The sequence below is a fragment of the Crocodylus porosus genome, unplaced genomic scaffold (assembly GCF_001723895.1).
Source record: "Crocodylus porosus isolate Cpor-Errol unplaced genomic scaffold, CroPor_comp1, whole genome shotgun sequence".
Classification (NCBI taxonomy): domain Eukaryota; kingdom Metazoa; phylum Chordata; order Crocodylia; family Crocodylidae; genus Crocodylus; species Crocodylus porosus.
Window position 1 is genome coordinate 47,608,125 of NW_017728918.1, and position 16,182 is coordinate 47,624,306.

General features: G+C 41.3%; 1 protein-coding gene across 1 annotated transcript in view; it reads right to left on the bottom strand.

The window, feature by feature from the left end:
- KHDRBS2 (KH RNA binding domain containing, signal transduction associated 2) overlaps positions 1 to 16,182 on the bottom strand; it is a 739,858-nt gene that overhangs the window by 476,317 nt on the left and 247,359 nt on the right. Inside the window, exon 3 of the mRNA XM_019537588.1 lies at positions 10,414 to 10,530. Within this exon, the coding sequence (XP_019393133.1) occupies positions 10,414 to 10,530 (117 nt within the window). The remainder of the gene's footprint in view (positions 1 to 10,413; positions 10,531 to 16,182) is intronic.

Genomic DNA, 16,182 nt, shown 5'->3' on the forward strand with positions numbered 1-16,182 from the left:
ATTTATAAAAAAAGGCAACAGAGAAGGATTAAGTAGGTGAAGAAATACCTTTGCTAGGTCTAAATAAGCCACTGTGTCTACAGCACATTAGATTGCTGAGCTGAGATACTAGCTTGGGCGCAAGTTAATTAGAAGTTGCAGAGAGCTCTCAGTAGGAATAATTAGCCAAGGCAAAATCCTATACTGGTACCAGTTCTGTATCTAGCTTGATTAGAATTAGCTCAGGTATCTATAAAAAAGCACTGTAATGTGTTAGGTAGACAAAATGCTCTAACGAAGCTATTGAAGATTCTGGATGTAAGCCAAAACTCTAAACCCAGCAGCACAGACCTTCAACCAACGATGATAGATAATGTATTTCAGTGGAGCAGAAACACCTAGTCTGAGAAACAAACTATGAGATTATTGCATAACATCCAGATCAAAAGTCCCAAGGGTCACAAAATAAGTCATAAATTCCTTGTTTTTAGAACTAAAAATTGTTTTTTCCAAAACCTCCAAATTTATCAACACAAATATGACAGCAGATAATATCTCAGAATAATACATTTAGCTTGACTGACTTCTCACACAGGTATACATGTGAAGCAAGTCTACTGAAAAGAATGGAATTATGCAGGGAAAAATGAATGTGTGAGGAGAAACAAAATGCTGAGAAAAGTGCTCAGTGTTTCGTAGAGCTCTCTATTAATTTGCACCTTGTGTAATGCACCTGTTCAAACTATTCCCATTTAGATTTAGTAGTTTCACACTTTCTACTCACACTGTACTGTTGTAAACAGACATTGCAAAGGCCTACAGCAGTTGGTAATTAAGCCATTATAATTGTAGGCCCCCTGGAGTATGGATTAATGCAACCATTGATCAGTGCATATACAAATCACACAGTGGCCCTGCTAACAGCATAAACCGAAGTAGGCCCCAGTGAATACAAAACTAGGAATACTATACATGGCTTACACCAAACTGCTGGAAAAGTAGCATGTTAGTTTCAGAGTTGCCTCCAAAGCCAACAGATAGGAAATTAATTGATAAGACCAGTAAAGAACACCACAACAAAGATCAAAGTGACCTAGCAACCATTTGTCCTTATTTGGTAGGAAGGGTGCCCTAATAGTCAAGAAGTAGGATATGGATATTGTCATCTAAAGATGTTTTAGTAATTGGTGAGAACTAGGAAATGTAAACATGAAGTTCTTTTGAGCAGCGTATAAAATGGGGCCTGGAAAACCTTAATACCCTGTACTGGGCTTAAGGGTTATGTTTATGTCTGTACAACATTTTCAAATGACATGACTGTACAGGGAGCCAAGGGGCTCCTGTTACTTTACAGGAGAAGATGCAGCAGGAATGTCCACCATATAGCGGAAGACTGCAAATTATGGGCTACCTGCAGGGGAGTAGGCAGTCAGGCGCCTATAGGCTGCAAGTGCCTGTTTTGCAACTAGCTACTTAGCAGTAGGGAAGTAGGGCACAACCCTGATAAGGTAGCAGGGAGCTGGAAGCAAGCCATCCTAGAGGCTGATGGGGAATACCTGCAGCCAATCAGGGGAGCACCTGAACAGAAGGGAAGGAGCCAGAGGATATAAGCCTGGAACCTGAGGCACAGGGGCAGTGTAGCCATGAACTCTGCTGGAAAAGGAGCTCCTGCCAGCTTAGGTTGATAGGGAATGCCAGCTGGAAGCCATGGCAGGCGCTCAGGAAGCTGAGAGAGCCAGAGAGCAGGAAGCTGGCTTGACAGCAATATAATGACCCCAAGGGGGAGTGTTCAAGTTTGAAGCAGTTGCTTGGATTTTTGTTCTAGTACCTGAGACTTGACAAGGGGAAACAATTTAAGTCAGTTCAGTAACTAACAAAGACAACACTGATGAGCAAACAGCTTCTAATGTGACTTTCTAACTTGAACTGCAAGTTTATTCTGTAATTTAACATAATTGCATATAGGGACAAAATAGGGTTTTTTAAAAACGAGAATTGTAAGAAGCACAAATGAAGTCTCAGCTCTAACTAACAGCTCAGTTGAGCAATGGAGAAGGATGCAGACATGAAATAAAAATCAGACGACATTTGCAAGGTCTTTGGGAAACAACTCAGAGAAAAGAATAAATTCAAAATTTCAGAATTAGATTAAATGAATTAAAAACTGTATTAAACACAAATTGGTGTATTAAACAAAGGTTGACAGGTTCTCTCTACATAAAATGTAAGACTTTAGATTGAGGTACCAGTTGACCATCAATATTGGGAGGTTCTAACCAAGTACTGTAATTTCCATTTAAACTCAAAATAGGCAAAAAAAAAAAAAAAAAAATGCAATTTTATTTTGGTCAACCTCAAGCATTTCATTTGACAAGGTCAAAAAAATATTTTGAAACTTTTTTCTCTTAAACATAACTCAACTTTAATGGAAATAATACCTTTCTGTAACGGAAGAAATAAAAGTTTTGTTTTGAAAATATCCCAAACACAATGTTTTGATGTTTAAAAAACAAAGTTTACCTCTTTTTTCCTTAGATAAAAAATATTATCTGAATTCAAAACCATATCACACAAAGCTTCGATTTCTTTGAATTTCAATTCTTCAGCAAACTTATAATTTATTAAAAAAAAGTTGTCCACCTCTGCTCAAACCATCCTTGACATAGATATACATATAAAATAAAAAAGATATAGCTAGAAAAGGATTTTGTCCTTCTGCTGTCTTGCCCATGAAAACTAACTACCCGCTACCTCAATTTTATATATTCTTCCCCTACACATTTTTTTAATGTTACTATCCCATGTTCATCACTTTTACTGTTAACTGGGATCCTGGTATCACCTGCCTTTTCTCACAAATCTATTTCCACCATTAATAATATACAACATGCCACCTTCAATGAGAATTGTGACAATACTCATAGCAGGTAATCTTACATATTCTCATTAATAACAAAAATAATAGATATCATGAGGGATATTTCCCCCCCTGGTTCTGGTGACTGTCCAGTTGTCCCTTTCTATCAAGATAAAGCCTAACAAGTAAGGTTTGGCTCATAAAGCCCTTTTTAATTACCCTTGACAAAGAAGGTGAACATAGAACATGAATTACAAAAGTATTAAATGATAGCTTCCTGTATTCTGAACTATCACATTTATGCTTAGTTACTGACTCTCCCCTCCCACTCCCCCCACCCCAAGTAGTGTAAATAACTTAAACAACTTTGGTCAGTATTGCACCAAGCAAGACCCCAATGCATTCTACTAACCATGCTGTACACAATTTAAAATGCCATATCTCTGGCTTCCCTTAGTGCATTCCTTGCTGTACAGTTGCTCTATCTTAGCAAGTTACTTGAATTCATTCTTTCATTTCTGAAAAAGTGCAGCTATCTAAAACAGAACCTGCAGAAAGTGCATGAGTTTAAAATAGAGGTCATAGGCCTCATTTATAGCACTAAGAATTTCACAGAATTAAATTCAGGCTCCGTTTAGTGTCTGTGGGGACACTGGTATCCACAACTGGTTCCTCACAGGGCACCCTGACAGCTTGCCCCTGGCTGGGCTATCAAGGAGCCAGTGCTCTCCCTCCCTCTTGCCTTTTCCCTTGGAAGGAGGGAGTGGAAGCAGAGAACTGTGGGATACTGAGTGTTCTCAATACCCAAGAGAAGTATATGGTCACTTAAGTTAGTCTGGGAAAGGGGAAAGATCTTCCTGGTCAGAAGAGGGAGAACTTTCTTATGGAAGACTCAGTTCTCTTCCACAAGAAACCTGTTGAATGTCTTGATGCTCTCTTTTTGTGCTGGGAGAAAGGTTTTGTTCTCCAACACAAATCTAATGCCAGTCCATGGCTAAAGATGACAGTCCAGATTGGTAAAATGGCTCCTAATCTGGAGTCCTTATGATAGAAGGATGGGATAAAAAGTATTTCTCTTCCCTTTCAGTTTTGGCATGAAATACATTAACTTATGTTAAAATCTCAGGGACTCAAAGTGGACCTTCTGTCACAGTGCTTTAGCATTTGGATTCAGCTCTTTATTTGGTGTATAAGTGTGATGATGCCAAAGCTCAACATGGTGGAGGAAATGGGCAAAATTCTAGGGCCCTAATACTGCACAGTTACAAGGGTCAGAATTACCCTACCAACATACAACCTTCAATGAAAGCAGCATGTATGCCAGTGAAACAGAGGGCATGTTGCAGGCATCCATGATATGCTAGACATGAATGTAGTAGCATATGACATGTGCTTTATTTCCCTGAGAAGATTAATTCACAGCTGGCTTGAAGCCCCAATCTGTATTCTTAAGACATATTCTGAATTAGTTAAACAATAAAAATATTTAAAATTTACATTAAGATCATTATTAGAGGGCATAATTCTTATAAAGAAACAACAGATAACAGGGATATGGAGAGGTCATCCAAAGATTGCATTTTCATCTTTTGCCTTCTACAGAATGTGGTGGCAAAAGAAGGCTCCCCCATTATAACCACTCCAAACATAAACCATTTGGCAGTTTGTCTGACTTGAAGAAAACTCCTGGCCACATAAAATAGATAACCTAGCCCTATGGGGTACATAACTACTCAACAGAGGGAGATGCAATACATGGAAGGAAGGGGTCTAATTTGAGTCACATTTTACGCAATTTCCAGCAACTGATTCTGCTTATAATTAAGGTTTTTTGTTTACTGATCTTAATTCTTTACTTTCACAACTGTCTTCCATGCACTTTGGATGAAGAAGTGGGGGTGGGTAAGAAAGTATTGGAAGTTAAGCAATTTAAAATGACTAGGCTAAATCTCATCACTATCTCTTCTGATGAATGGTTTAGCATGTTTATAATACTGTAGCACTACAGAAGTGACAAGCTTTAATGGCATCATATAAGTCAGAATGATAATGAGAATCTCAAGATGGAAAGCTAGTTATTTTAAACCTGTCATAAATCTCATTTGAAACCAGCTGTTCTCTTATGGGCACTATTCACAGTGATCACTATGGAAGCTGACAAACATGGGAACCCTCCCCCCCCCCCAAAAAAAACAAGAAAACAACAACCCCAAAAGAAACAAAAAACAATGCTTTATCAAAAGTGGAATCATGTCAGTTTGGCTCGGCTTCCCTAGCTTCTGTATAGCTCATACATTTCACGGGGGGCTTTTATCTCATAGCTGATTCTCTTATTTTTGCCATGGTTTTTGCCTCTCAGCCAAAACAGAGAGCAGAAATGGTGCTGCTTGCTGTGGGATGTGTAGATCACTGATAATCATGAAGTCCAGGCTTTTCTGCAGTTAACAGAAATCTAGGATCCCTGCTAATGATGGCGGTATACTGATGGTTGCTGATCTTAAGACTAATGCATGGACTGGCAGGGCCGGGGCCCTTGCCATTCAGGGGCCCCCAGATGCCTGAGTTCCCATGGGAAACAGCAGTTTTCCCCTTGCGGGTGGGCAGTGTTGTAGCCTGCAAGGGGCTGCCAGGAGCAAGATGCAAGGGGTTCTGTGTGCCTGTGTGCAGCGTAACCTATGCACATGACTTGGAACACAGCTGGGCAGCATGTGGAGAAGTTCTCTGCAGGTAAGTGTATGGAGGAGAAGGGGTGTGGGGGGGGCAGATCAAGACCACCATGGTGAGGGAGGGAGTGGAGCAGGGGATTTGGCTGGGGCTACCTAGTGAGCGCAGTGCATGGGACCCAGGGCCAGGGCAGGGAGTAGGACAGAGCCGTGGGCAGCTCATCCAGGGGGTGGGGAGGAAGGGGTGGCTCCCTGTCACTGTGTGCACCTCCAAGGGTGGCATGGGGGGCCATGTGTCCCCCTATATTTGTGCAGAGGGTGGATGCAGGCTGCTTGCTGTATGCTCAGGGCTCTCTGCTCTGCCTTTGCCCCAGGGGCCCTGCAGTGGCCACAATTTCCTGCCTGTCCAGCAACCATGGGGGTGGCAAGTTGTGCCTCCCACAGTAACTTGTGCTACTGCATGGTAATGCCAGTGCAAAGGTTTTTAGTGACAGTTACTGCACAGTAGCCTAATACTACTGCTCAGCAGTGTATTAGCATGGTTTCTTCCCAGCATGCAGCTGTGCAGTTAGTTTTCTTGTGTAAACTCACCCACTGAAGAGTTATAATAGGTGGGGAAACTGATCTAAAGATGAGAGGACTTTGTCTCTCTGTTGTAAATATTCCCCCTTATGTTAATACAGGCCCCTAACATGCCCCACTCCATGCAAGTTTTCGGGACTTTTATCCCAAGCCAGGTCTGACCATTCACGTAGGTTCCTAGCCAAGTTATAGGACCTCCATTTAACCCAGGAGGTGCACAGTCCCACCACAGGAAATGTCTTGTTGGACCTGGTTCTGGCCATGGGCAATGACCTGGTGAGTAGACTGTGGGTTTTTGACCACCTGGGCGATAGTAATCATTGCCTACTGGAATTCACCATCCAGCGCAGTGTGTCAAAGGCCTGCAGCAAGGCAACAGCCCTAGACTTCAGGAAGGCAGATTTCAATGAGGTAAAGAGACTAGTTGGGGAGGTACTGAGGTTCCGGAGGGGAGGGGAGTTGGGAGTCCAGGAAGAGTGGTCATTCCATAAGGAGATGATCCTCCAAGCCCAAAGGGTAACAATCACCACGTGGATCAAAGGGGGCAAGAGTGCTCAAAAGCCTCCATGGCTCACCAAAAGCATCCATGAACATCTCAAAGCTAAAAAGGAAGTGTACACCCAATGGAAGGGAGGGGACATCACCAAGGAGGATTACACCTCCATTGCCCAAGATTGTAGGGGGGCTATTAGGAAAGCTAAGGTGGAGATGGAACTGGGACTAGCAACCCAGATTAAGGATAACAAGAAGTCCTTTTTTAAATACATAGGGGGTAAAAAGAAGGTACCAGGCAATGTAGGGCCTCTGCAGCATATGCTAGGAAATCTGGTGGTCACACCAGATGACAAAGCTAACCTCTTTAACAATTTCTTTGCCTCCATCTTTTTGATCAGGGACTGGGACATCCCCCCCCACTGGGATCTCCCCTCCCACTGGGATCTCAAACAGACCCAGGGGAGGTGCTGCCAGGCCCAGGGTCTGTGAGGACCTAGTAAGGGAACTTCTGGTGGGTCTAGATGTGTTCAAGTCAGCACTTCCTGACGATCTCCACCCCAGAGTGCTGAGGGAATTAGCAGAGGTCATTGCGGGACCCCTGGCACAGCTTCTTTACTCATGATGGTCTGGTGAGGTGCCGGAGGCCTGGAAAATGGCCAATGTGATCCCCATTTACAAAAAAGGGAGGAAGGAGGACCCAGGAAACTACAGGCCTGTTAGTTTTACCTCAATCCTGGGGAAGCTCTTTGAGAAAATTATCCAGGAGCACATCCGTGAGGGACTAGCAAGGGAGATCGTGCTTAAGGGCAACTAACACGGGTTCATTCAAGGCAGGTCCTGTCAGACCAACGTGGTGGCCTTCTATGACCAGGTCACAAAATCCTTGGACACAGGTGTTGCCATGGACGTAGCCTTTCTGGACTTTAGGAAGGTCTTTGATACTGTCTCTCACTCCATTCTCATTCAGAAATTAGGCGACTGTGGTATCTATGCCTACACAGTCAGATGGGTCACAAATTGGCTGGAGGGCCACACCCAGAGAGTGGTGGTAGATGGGTCTTTTTCGACCAGGAGGGATGTGGGCAGTGGGGTCCCCCAGGGCTCGGGCCTGCACTGTTCAACATCTTCATCAGTGACTTGGACAAGGGGGTGAAAAACACCTTGTTCAGATTCGTGGATGACACTAAAATGTGGGGAGAAGTGGACACACTGGAGGATAGGGACAGACTACAGCTAGATCTAGGTTACAGGGGTATGCAGATGAGAACAGATGGGATTCAATACTGACAAGTGCAAGGTACTGCACCTCGGGAGGAAGAACCAGCACCATACTTACAGGTGAGGAACTCCCTTCTAGTCAGCACAGAGGCTGAAAGGATCTTGGTGTCATTACTGATTCCAAAATGAACATGGGCCACCAATGTGGGGACATAGTCAGGAAGGCTAACCGCACCTTGTCATGCATCCACAGATGCATCATGAGCAGGTCCAGGGAGGTGATCCTCCTCTAGCTGACACTGGTCAGGCCACAGTTGGAGTACTGTGCCCAGTTCTGGGTGCTGCACTTCAGGCGGGATGTGGACAGCATCGAGAGGGTCCAGAGGAGGGCCACTGACATGATCAGGGGACAGCAAGGCAGGCCCTACGAGCAGAGGCTATGGGACCTGAACCTGTTCAGCCTCCACAAGAGAAGGCTGAGAGGGGATTTGGTGGCTGTCTACAAACTGGCCAAGGAGGACCAGCCAGCAGGCTATGGGAGAGTCCCTGTTCCCCCTAGCACTACCAGGAGTAATAAGCAATAACGGCCATAAGTTGACTGAGAGTAGATTCAGGCTAGATAACAGGAGGCACTACTTCACAGTCAGGGCGGCTAGGATCTGGAACCAACTTCCAAGGGAAGTGGTGCTTGCCCCTACCCTGGGGGACTTCAAAAGGAGGCTAGACAGCCACCTAGCTGGGGTCATTTGACCCCAGCTTCCTTTCCTGCCCATGGCAGGGTGTCGGACTTGATGATCTGCTCAGTTCTCTTCCAACTGTACCTACTATGAAACTATCCCAAAAGCTTGCAGAAAAGGACAGTTGTCTTGTGATTTCCCAGTTGATCTAATAAAAAATATCATTTTGGAACTAAGAGCTCTAGCTTTTTGTATGTCTTTTTGTCTCAGACCACCACAGCTACCAAGTACACCCCTGACACATGGAAGATGCTGAATGCTAGCCAATTTTGGATTTTGAACTTCATTGCAGAACAAGAAAGATTTTTTACTTCCCTGCCTGCCATTCACACCTCCAGGGAAGGAATTCTACCTGATCTACACATCGAAGAGATACTCAGCACAGTTCACAAAGGCACTTGCATGGACCCAGAGGAACAGCCTTCCATCTTCAGTACCCTCAGTGCAAAAATGATATTTATTTCCTACCTATGGGGACTTTTTACTATCTTGTACCATCTATACTTTTCCCAGAGCCTGACAAAGGGACTTTGATTCCCGAAAGCTTGCAGAAAAGGACAATTTTCTTGCAATTTCCCAGTTGGTCTAATAAAAGGTATCATTTTGGAACCAAGAGTTCTAGTTTTTTGTATGACCTCTCCATACAATTCTTTTACAGTTTGTGTGGTGGTTGGGAAGAGAGCTGGTAGATTCAACTGAGATGCATGTTAGTGCTATGTGGCAGCATATACATTCACTGCTATGGGGAGTTATTTATATAGTTCCAAAAGTGTCAACGGTCATAAATATTTGATGTAATCAACTTTCAATGTCATAAAAATCAAGGTTGCTACATAGATTATTAAATTGTTTCTCTGATCAATGCTTTACAAAAGTCTGTGCAAAATATGAAAACAGTCTATATGGGAAATTTATTTTAAATTGCACCACAATGCACCCCACAAGATCTGGCAACATCAGCACCAGAAGCAGTGGGGTGTGCAGATTTCTGGGAACAGACCATATAGAAAGATTGGATTGGAGACACAATGAACAGGAAGATTTTAAATTGTAAACAAATAATATTGTTCACATAAGTAGCAACATCTTGGCTGTGATGTTTGTTCATTTATTTAATTCTGTAAATGGAGGTCTCTTAGTGCAAATGTGATTGGCAATATGAAGAGAGCATATCACCCAAACCAAGTAATGTTACTCATAAAAATGGCAAAATGCTGATAAGTTCATTTCATTCTGGTCCTCAGCTATATTTTTCTTCTGTTTTAACTGCTGAGACAAATGGAAGTGCTGACAAAGAAAGCCACTGAATCATGCAAGTCGTTAATGAAATAATGTAAAATATAGATCAGTAAAATTAATAGTTATTATTACATGTCAAGGTTAGATCATAACTTGCAGTGAGGTAAAAAGACAAGGTAAAAAGACATTCTTTCATTCAAATTTAAGTACAAATTGCCTTATTTTTATAAATATGGCCCTTAAGAAGTATTGGTATGACCAAGTAGAAATTCTAAATATCAAGGATAGAACATCTACCACATCATTGGTATGGATATTCATATCCATAAAACATCCTTTGTAGTACTGTTTAAAATATTTATTCTACGATATTGAAACTCTTTGTCTTGAATCAGTCTCATTAATAAATATTGAAATACAACATTCCCAAGGAAATGTTACATAGCACAAGGGTCAAAAATAAAATTCACCACATGTATTTATATATGTCTGTGTCAACAAAATCTTGCTTGTAGAAAATAAGAACAGTTTTCTTGTAAAATTTAATGAGTGCTTTTTGAACATAAAATTACCAATTAGGACTCAAGCTAGACACTGTGTCTACATTAAACACTACTTAAGGTCAGAATTGAGAATACAATACCTTAGCTTTGTCCCTCATAGAGCCTTTGCCCAGGATAGACATTTTTGCACCTGTCTCTTCTTGCAACCTCTTCAAGGAGTTTCCTCGTGGTCCAAGCAATTTCCCAACAAAATTGAACTGGAAAGTGAATAAAGCATTTGTTTTAAACAAAAAAAATGATATTTTTTTCTGGAAGTAAAACAACTCTAAGTTTGTTAACAGCAAATGAGAGGAAAAAAGATTAGACTTTAGCCAATACACATTTCTACGTTATTTTACGTTTTCGTTCTGACCACTATCTACTGATTAGTAAACAGGCTGTGCACAGGGATCCATCTATATCTGTTGCAGGGTTTAGGTCACCTCTGTTATAGGAGCAAAGGTGAAGAAACATTCATGATTCCTTTTTTCCTCCAGTGTTAGTTAGTAGGCAGAAAAAGGCTGGGCCTCTGTAATTATGGATAAGGTGAACTGATTTTCATTTTTCTTTTTCCCTATCTCCCAGACAGCACTGCATGGATCTTTTACAAACTGGCAGAGTAGACCTTATCCTTTGAAAAAATAGAATTGGACTCAATCTGGACTGCTGAACGCAGGCAGCAAGGTCAAATGCACTCGACCATGATGCAAGTCATATCATTCCACTATGCAATAAGGAGTAGCAATGTTCTAGATATGAGAGGACTTTGACTTTTTTTTAATAAAGACTGATGCACCATCTCTAAATGAAAGAGGGACACTTGTTTTTATGTGTGGAAAAGTAGAGATGTGCAAATGTTATGCTGTCATTTTGGAATTTATACCATATTTTCTTGGATATCACATACTCCCAAATAAGACATACACATTGTTTCCGTGAAGACAGAAAGAAGAAAACATTTTTTTCTCCAGATTTATGGCTGCATAGAGCAGCCTAATTTTCAAATCACTCATCCTTCATTTCCTGATCAGGCAGAAGCTATTAGTTTTAACCCCTTCACAGCTGACTTAACAGTAGTTCTTGACTGCTTAGCCAAAAAGCTGAAACCGTAGCTTTTGCTACTAGACTCCATGGGCAAATTTAGAATTTTCAAACAAGCTAAGCTGCAAAGCTGGGGCATGAATCAGTTGGCTCCCTCAGCAGTGCTTGAACACAAATGTGACAATGGCCAGGAGGGTTTTAAACTTTGGGTGGGGCATGAAATAAGGTGGGTGCAACTGCATCATTGCATCCTCCATGTCAGAACTGGTGCTCCTCAGTTCTGTCCCTCCCTCCATGCACATGCTGCAAAGAAGAGAAAGAAAAGCAGCAGTGGCTATCTTCCAACATCTCCATGCTTCTATTCTGGACATAAAAATCGGCTGTGCTTAAGACATGAACCTCAATTTTGGAAGGCTATATTTTTGTAGTATGTAGTATGTGTGTAAATATAGTACTACTATGTTTTGTTATTTCCCATATTGTTTTCTGAGAGCATTCAATTATTATTTTATTAAGAGGCTTTATGGTGCTCCCATTGAAAGCCAGCTTAGTACCATTAACATGTATAAGGTACTAACATAAAATAGCCATGACCCTTATATTCATGTATTCCTTCTGAAATGTCCTGCAAAGGAGATGTAACCTGTGTTTCAATAAAGACTAAAACTACATGCAGAAAGAAATAACTATACACAACATTTCTACTATATACATCATGGCTATTAGTATAATTTCCTCAACATTTGCTGTTTGAACAGGGGGCTGCAGCAACCTGAGGCTCCACCCCGCTTCCCCTCTCTCCCCAGAGAAAAGGGAGAGTTGATTAGATTCTCAGTGCTGCTTTGCAGGCCCCATCTTTAAGAGATGCAGCTGCTTTTGGAGTGCTGCAAAGGGTATGTACACATTTAAAGGGCTTTTGAAGCATTTAAAAAATGGCATCTGTTTGCACCCTAAGCATATGATAAGGTACAGAATAAGCTACGTAAGATATCCGTGAGTAAGGTCAACAGCCATTTAAGTTGTAAAAATTGTACCGGTCCTTTGCCATTTCTTATTGATCTCTTAAAGGAAGTCCACCCAATCTAAACATGCTGATTAATTCATGCATGAATGGCCTGTTCTCAGCTGTTCATACCTCCTTGAAACTCTTTACTTTGTTACTCAGAATACCTTACCTCCATGGGCAACCTTAAATTGGACTTAGTTAGTTTCAGGATATTGGATTTTTCTGTTTATTATTATTCACTGAGGAAAATTCAATGTCAGCTTCAGTGTAGCACTGACAGCAGCTGAGATGGCCCAAAGTATTAACAACCTGTGTTATGCAATTTTCTGATTTCTAAACACATTATGCAAGTTATGCTGTAATTCAGAAGACTACTGAATGACTTAATAGGACACAATTTATCATATCCTGTACTTTAAAGAGTTCGGAGTAACTGGTAATATTTAGTATCACAAACATGTCTGAGGTAGGGAAATATTCTTGCCTCCTCTATAGCTAGAGAAACATGATTCAGACAGGTTGCACAGGTTTAGGTGGAAGTAGAATTTGTTCTCTTGCTGAAGTCATACTTACATTGCATTTCCCCTCAGAGAACTACCACATAATGGCCACTTCTACATGAGATGCTGACTGCGCAGTTGTTACTGTGCAGTCATTTAGTACTTGTATAAACAAGTGCTAAATGACTACACAGTAACCCAAGTTGCTGTGCAGTAGCACTGACAAATGTCTTTTATGCTAGTGTGCAGTAGCCTAATACTACTGTGCAGTAGCATCATGTCACAGTTTTTGCCACATGATGCTGCTGTTTAGTAGTATTGAGCTACTGCGTGGTCAGCGTCTTGTGTAGACGTGGCCAACTTATAGGAAAACCACACTCTTCACTTAACAACTATCCGGTGTCCTCAGAGTATGCCTTCTGAATGTAACGTGACTGGACAGTCAAGGTGATTAGCAGCTTATTCACTACCAGAGAGCGTTAGAATGAATATATGCATATATTTTGACTTTTAACATTTTCCTTTATAACATCTTCATTTGTAGTTTATTGTTCATTTGTTAGTGTATTTGTTGTTATACTAAAAAGATGGATTTGGATTTTTTGTCTATTATTAGTCACTGTGGAAAATTTGATGCCAAGTATTCCACATTAGGTGCTGCTCATTTTTTATGTACATGATGTGAATACAGAGTGGTTGTGTATTTGGTATTGTATAGCTCTTTCACTAGCAAACCACAATACTTCAACTTGAAAGCCTGATTCTCTTCTCATAAATCTTCTTCCACAGACGAGAGGTAGTTAAACTGGCACTGCCATGGAATGGAATCCTGTATTAACTGAGAGGGCCTTGATTTTGAAATCCACTATTTCTCTTGGTCAGATATAATCCTAATTTTTGATGGCCTCAGGGACATACTACAAAACCCATCTATTTAGAAAGTTATTTTGTGAGGTGTGAGGCTCAGATGAGGGTAAGGCATATAGGGCTCATAGGATTTTAGCTAAAACCTTTTCAGTTTTATAGGTTGCCTTACTTGTGCAGAGGAAGGCTACTAGTTTTGTACAGCTGTTAGTCTTTGGGTTCCATGTTTTGTTGTGTGTCACTGATTTTTAATGACACAAACAAATAAATGCATATACAACAAACCCAGGACAAAAAGATGAAGGAATGGCAAGGACTGAACTGTAGATATTTTTAGGCTTTGGATGATGTCAACCCCATCTGCTGTGTAAATCAGCCACCCTAATCTTCACCCCCAATCAGGGTATGCCTGGCTTCACCTATCAGTTTCACATGGGTCCCCAATTCCTTTTCCCCTCTCCCACTCCATGAATTGGGCTAATATTTATCCAGTCCTATTGATCACACATTTGTACACATATATCAAATGTGAGTGTGTGCCCGTCTCTGCCAATTATTTGTGCACAAATCATTTTTCACTGATAGTGTAGATAATAGTCCCACGCAGCCGCAAATGCAACTTAAAAAAAAAAATGTAAATATTTAATAAATATTTAATAAATAAATATTGCTTTTACCCTAAAAGGTTAAAGTATCCACCTCTCTGCCAAGTTTTGTGATGATAGACCACATGTACAAGATATTATCAACAGTGTATTTGAGATGGTCAACATTCAGTTTAAATACACATTCAGTGTCTTTGTATTTAAAACACAGAACCAGCGACAAAAGAGATAATATTTAGGAAATTCAAGGAATGTTAGAATTAATCGTGTGAAATTTCACACCAAAAAGCCACATACTTTTAATGAAAAAACAGGAAATTAGTTCCATTTGGAGCCCATATGGGAACACAGAACACTTTTCTGAACAGAATACATTAGAATCGAATATAGTTCACTTCATCAGACCCTAGCATCACATTAGGACATTATAGATCTGTAATGAAAGATATAAAAGAAACTAGTACATGAATTAAACAGCTGTATGTAGCCTAAACTGCACTACAGTATGAGAACACAATTTGTTGTTTTTCTATTGCATATTACAGGACAAATTTTGCAAATGGATCCAGCACATCCAGCATTACGTGAACCATCATGTTGGAACATACGGCTTAATCTCACAGCTCTATAAAATAAAGAGCTCCATTTGAGAGCAATGACAATTTTCACTGCTTCATAACTGTGCCAATAATTGTATCATGTGTGGTTCTCCACCATTAAAATCTAAACATATTAAAACAAAAGTTTTGAAATGAAATAATGTTGGTACAAAAATATCAAAATCATGCTTTTTGACACCTACGCACTGTGATACCCAAATCATTTTGGAGTGATCCAAAATGGAGAGAGATGAGTGTACAATATCCAAGTACAATCAGTGGAGAGAATTAGCTTCCTCCCAGAAGCCAGCTATGGTAAGCTAACCAGAAATGCTATACCAAAATATGTATCTGTAGTCCCACTCCTTGAAGGTTAGATGCCTGACTCAAAGCTGTCTATTAAGCGTGTCAGCATCCAGTGCCTAGCTGTGATGTGTCTAACTCACACCAAAAAAAACATTTAGTTCCATGCAAATTGCAACAAAAATGGCAACTTTTATTTCTGAGCAGTTGATTTTGCTGGTGTTAGAACCACACAACTTTTGCAGAAGACCTTACAGGATTCTGAACCTAATGGAATTCAAATCCCATTCTCCTGCAACCTAAAAGAGTGTCTTACATACTAGATGGGCTCTAGGGTTTGGGCTCAACTATCTTACATAATAGAGTGTTTTACATACTAGATCAGAGTAGGCAAAATATGGCCTGTGGGCCAGTTCCAGCCCCCCAGGCCATTCTATCTGGCCAGCAGGACCCCTAAAAAATGTAGTAAATTAATAGTTATTTGTTCCTGGCTGCCTGTCAAAGATGACAGGACACAGGGGCAGTAGGACCCAGAGGGAGTTGGCAGCAGGAGGCAGGAGCCCATTCCACCCCCCATCTATTTGCATACTTCCTCCCCCTGCCCTGTGGTATGAGTGTGTGTGTGCATACTCAGACAGGCTCAGAGTGTGTGTGTGTATGCACAGGCAAAGGCAGTATGTGTTTGTCTGCAGGCAGGGGCAGAGAATGTGTGTGTGCATGTGTAGGTGGGGGCACAGTGTGCATGTATGCAGGCAAGGGCAGAGTGTGTGTGTGTGTGTGTGTGTACAGGCAGGGGCAGAGCATGTGTGTTCATAGGGCAAGTCCCACATGCACACCCCACCATACACATGCACCCCCCTTTGCATTGCCATATACACAGACCCCCACACCCACACCTCCTCACACACCCCAGCCACCCTCCCCCTGCAAACCCCATACCCACTCACATCCC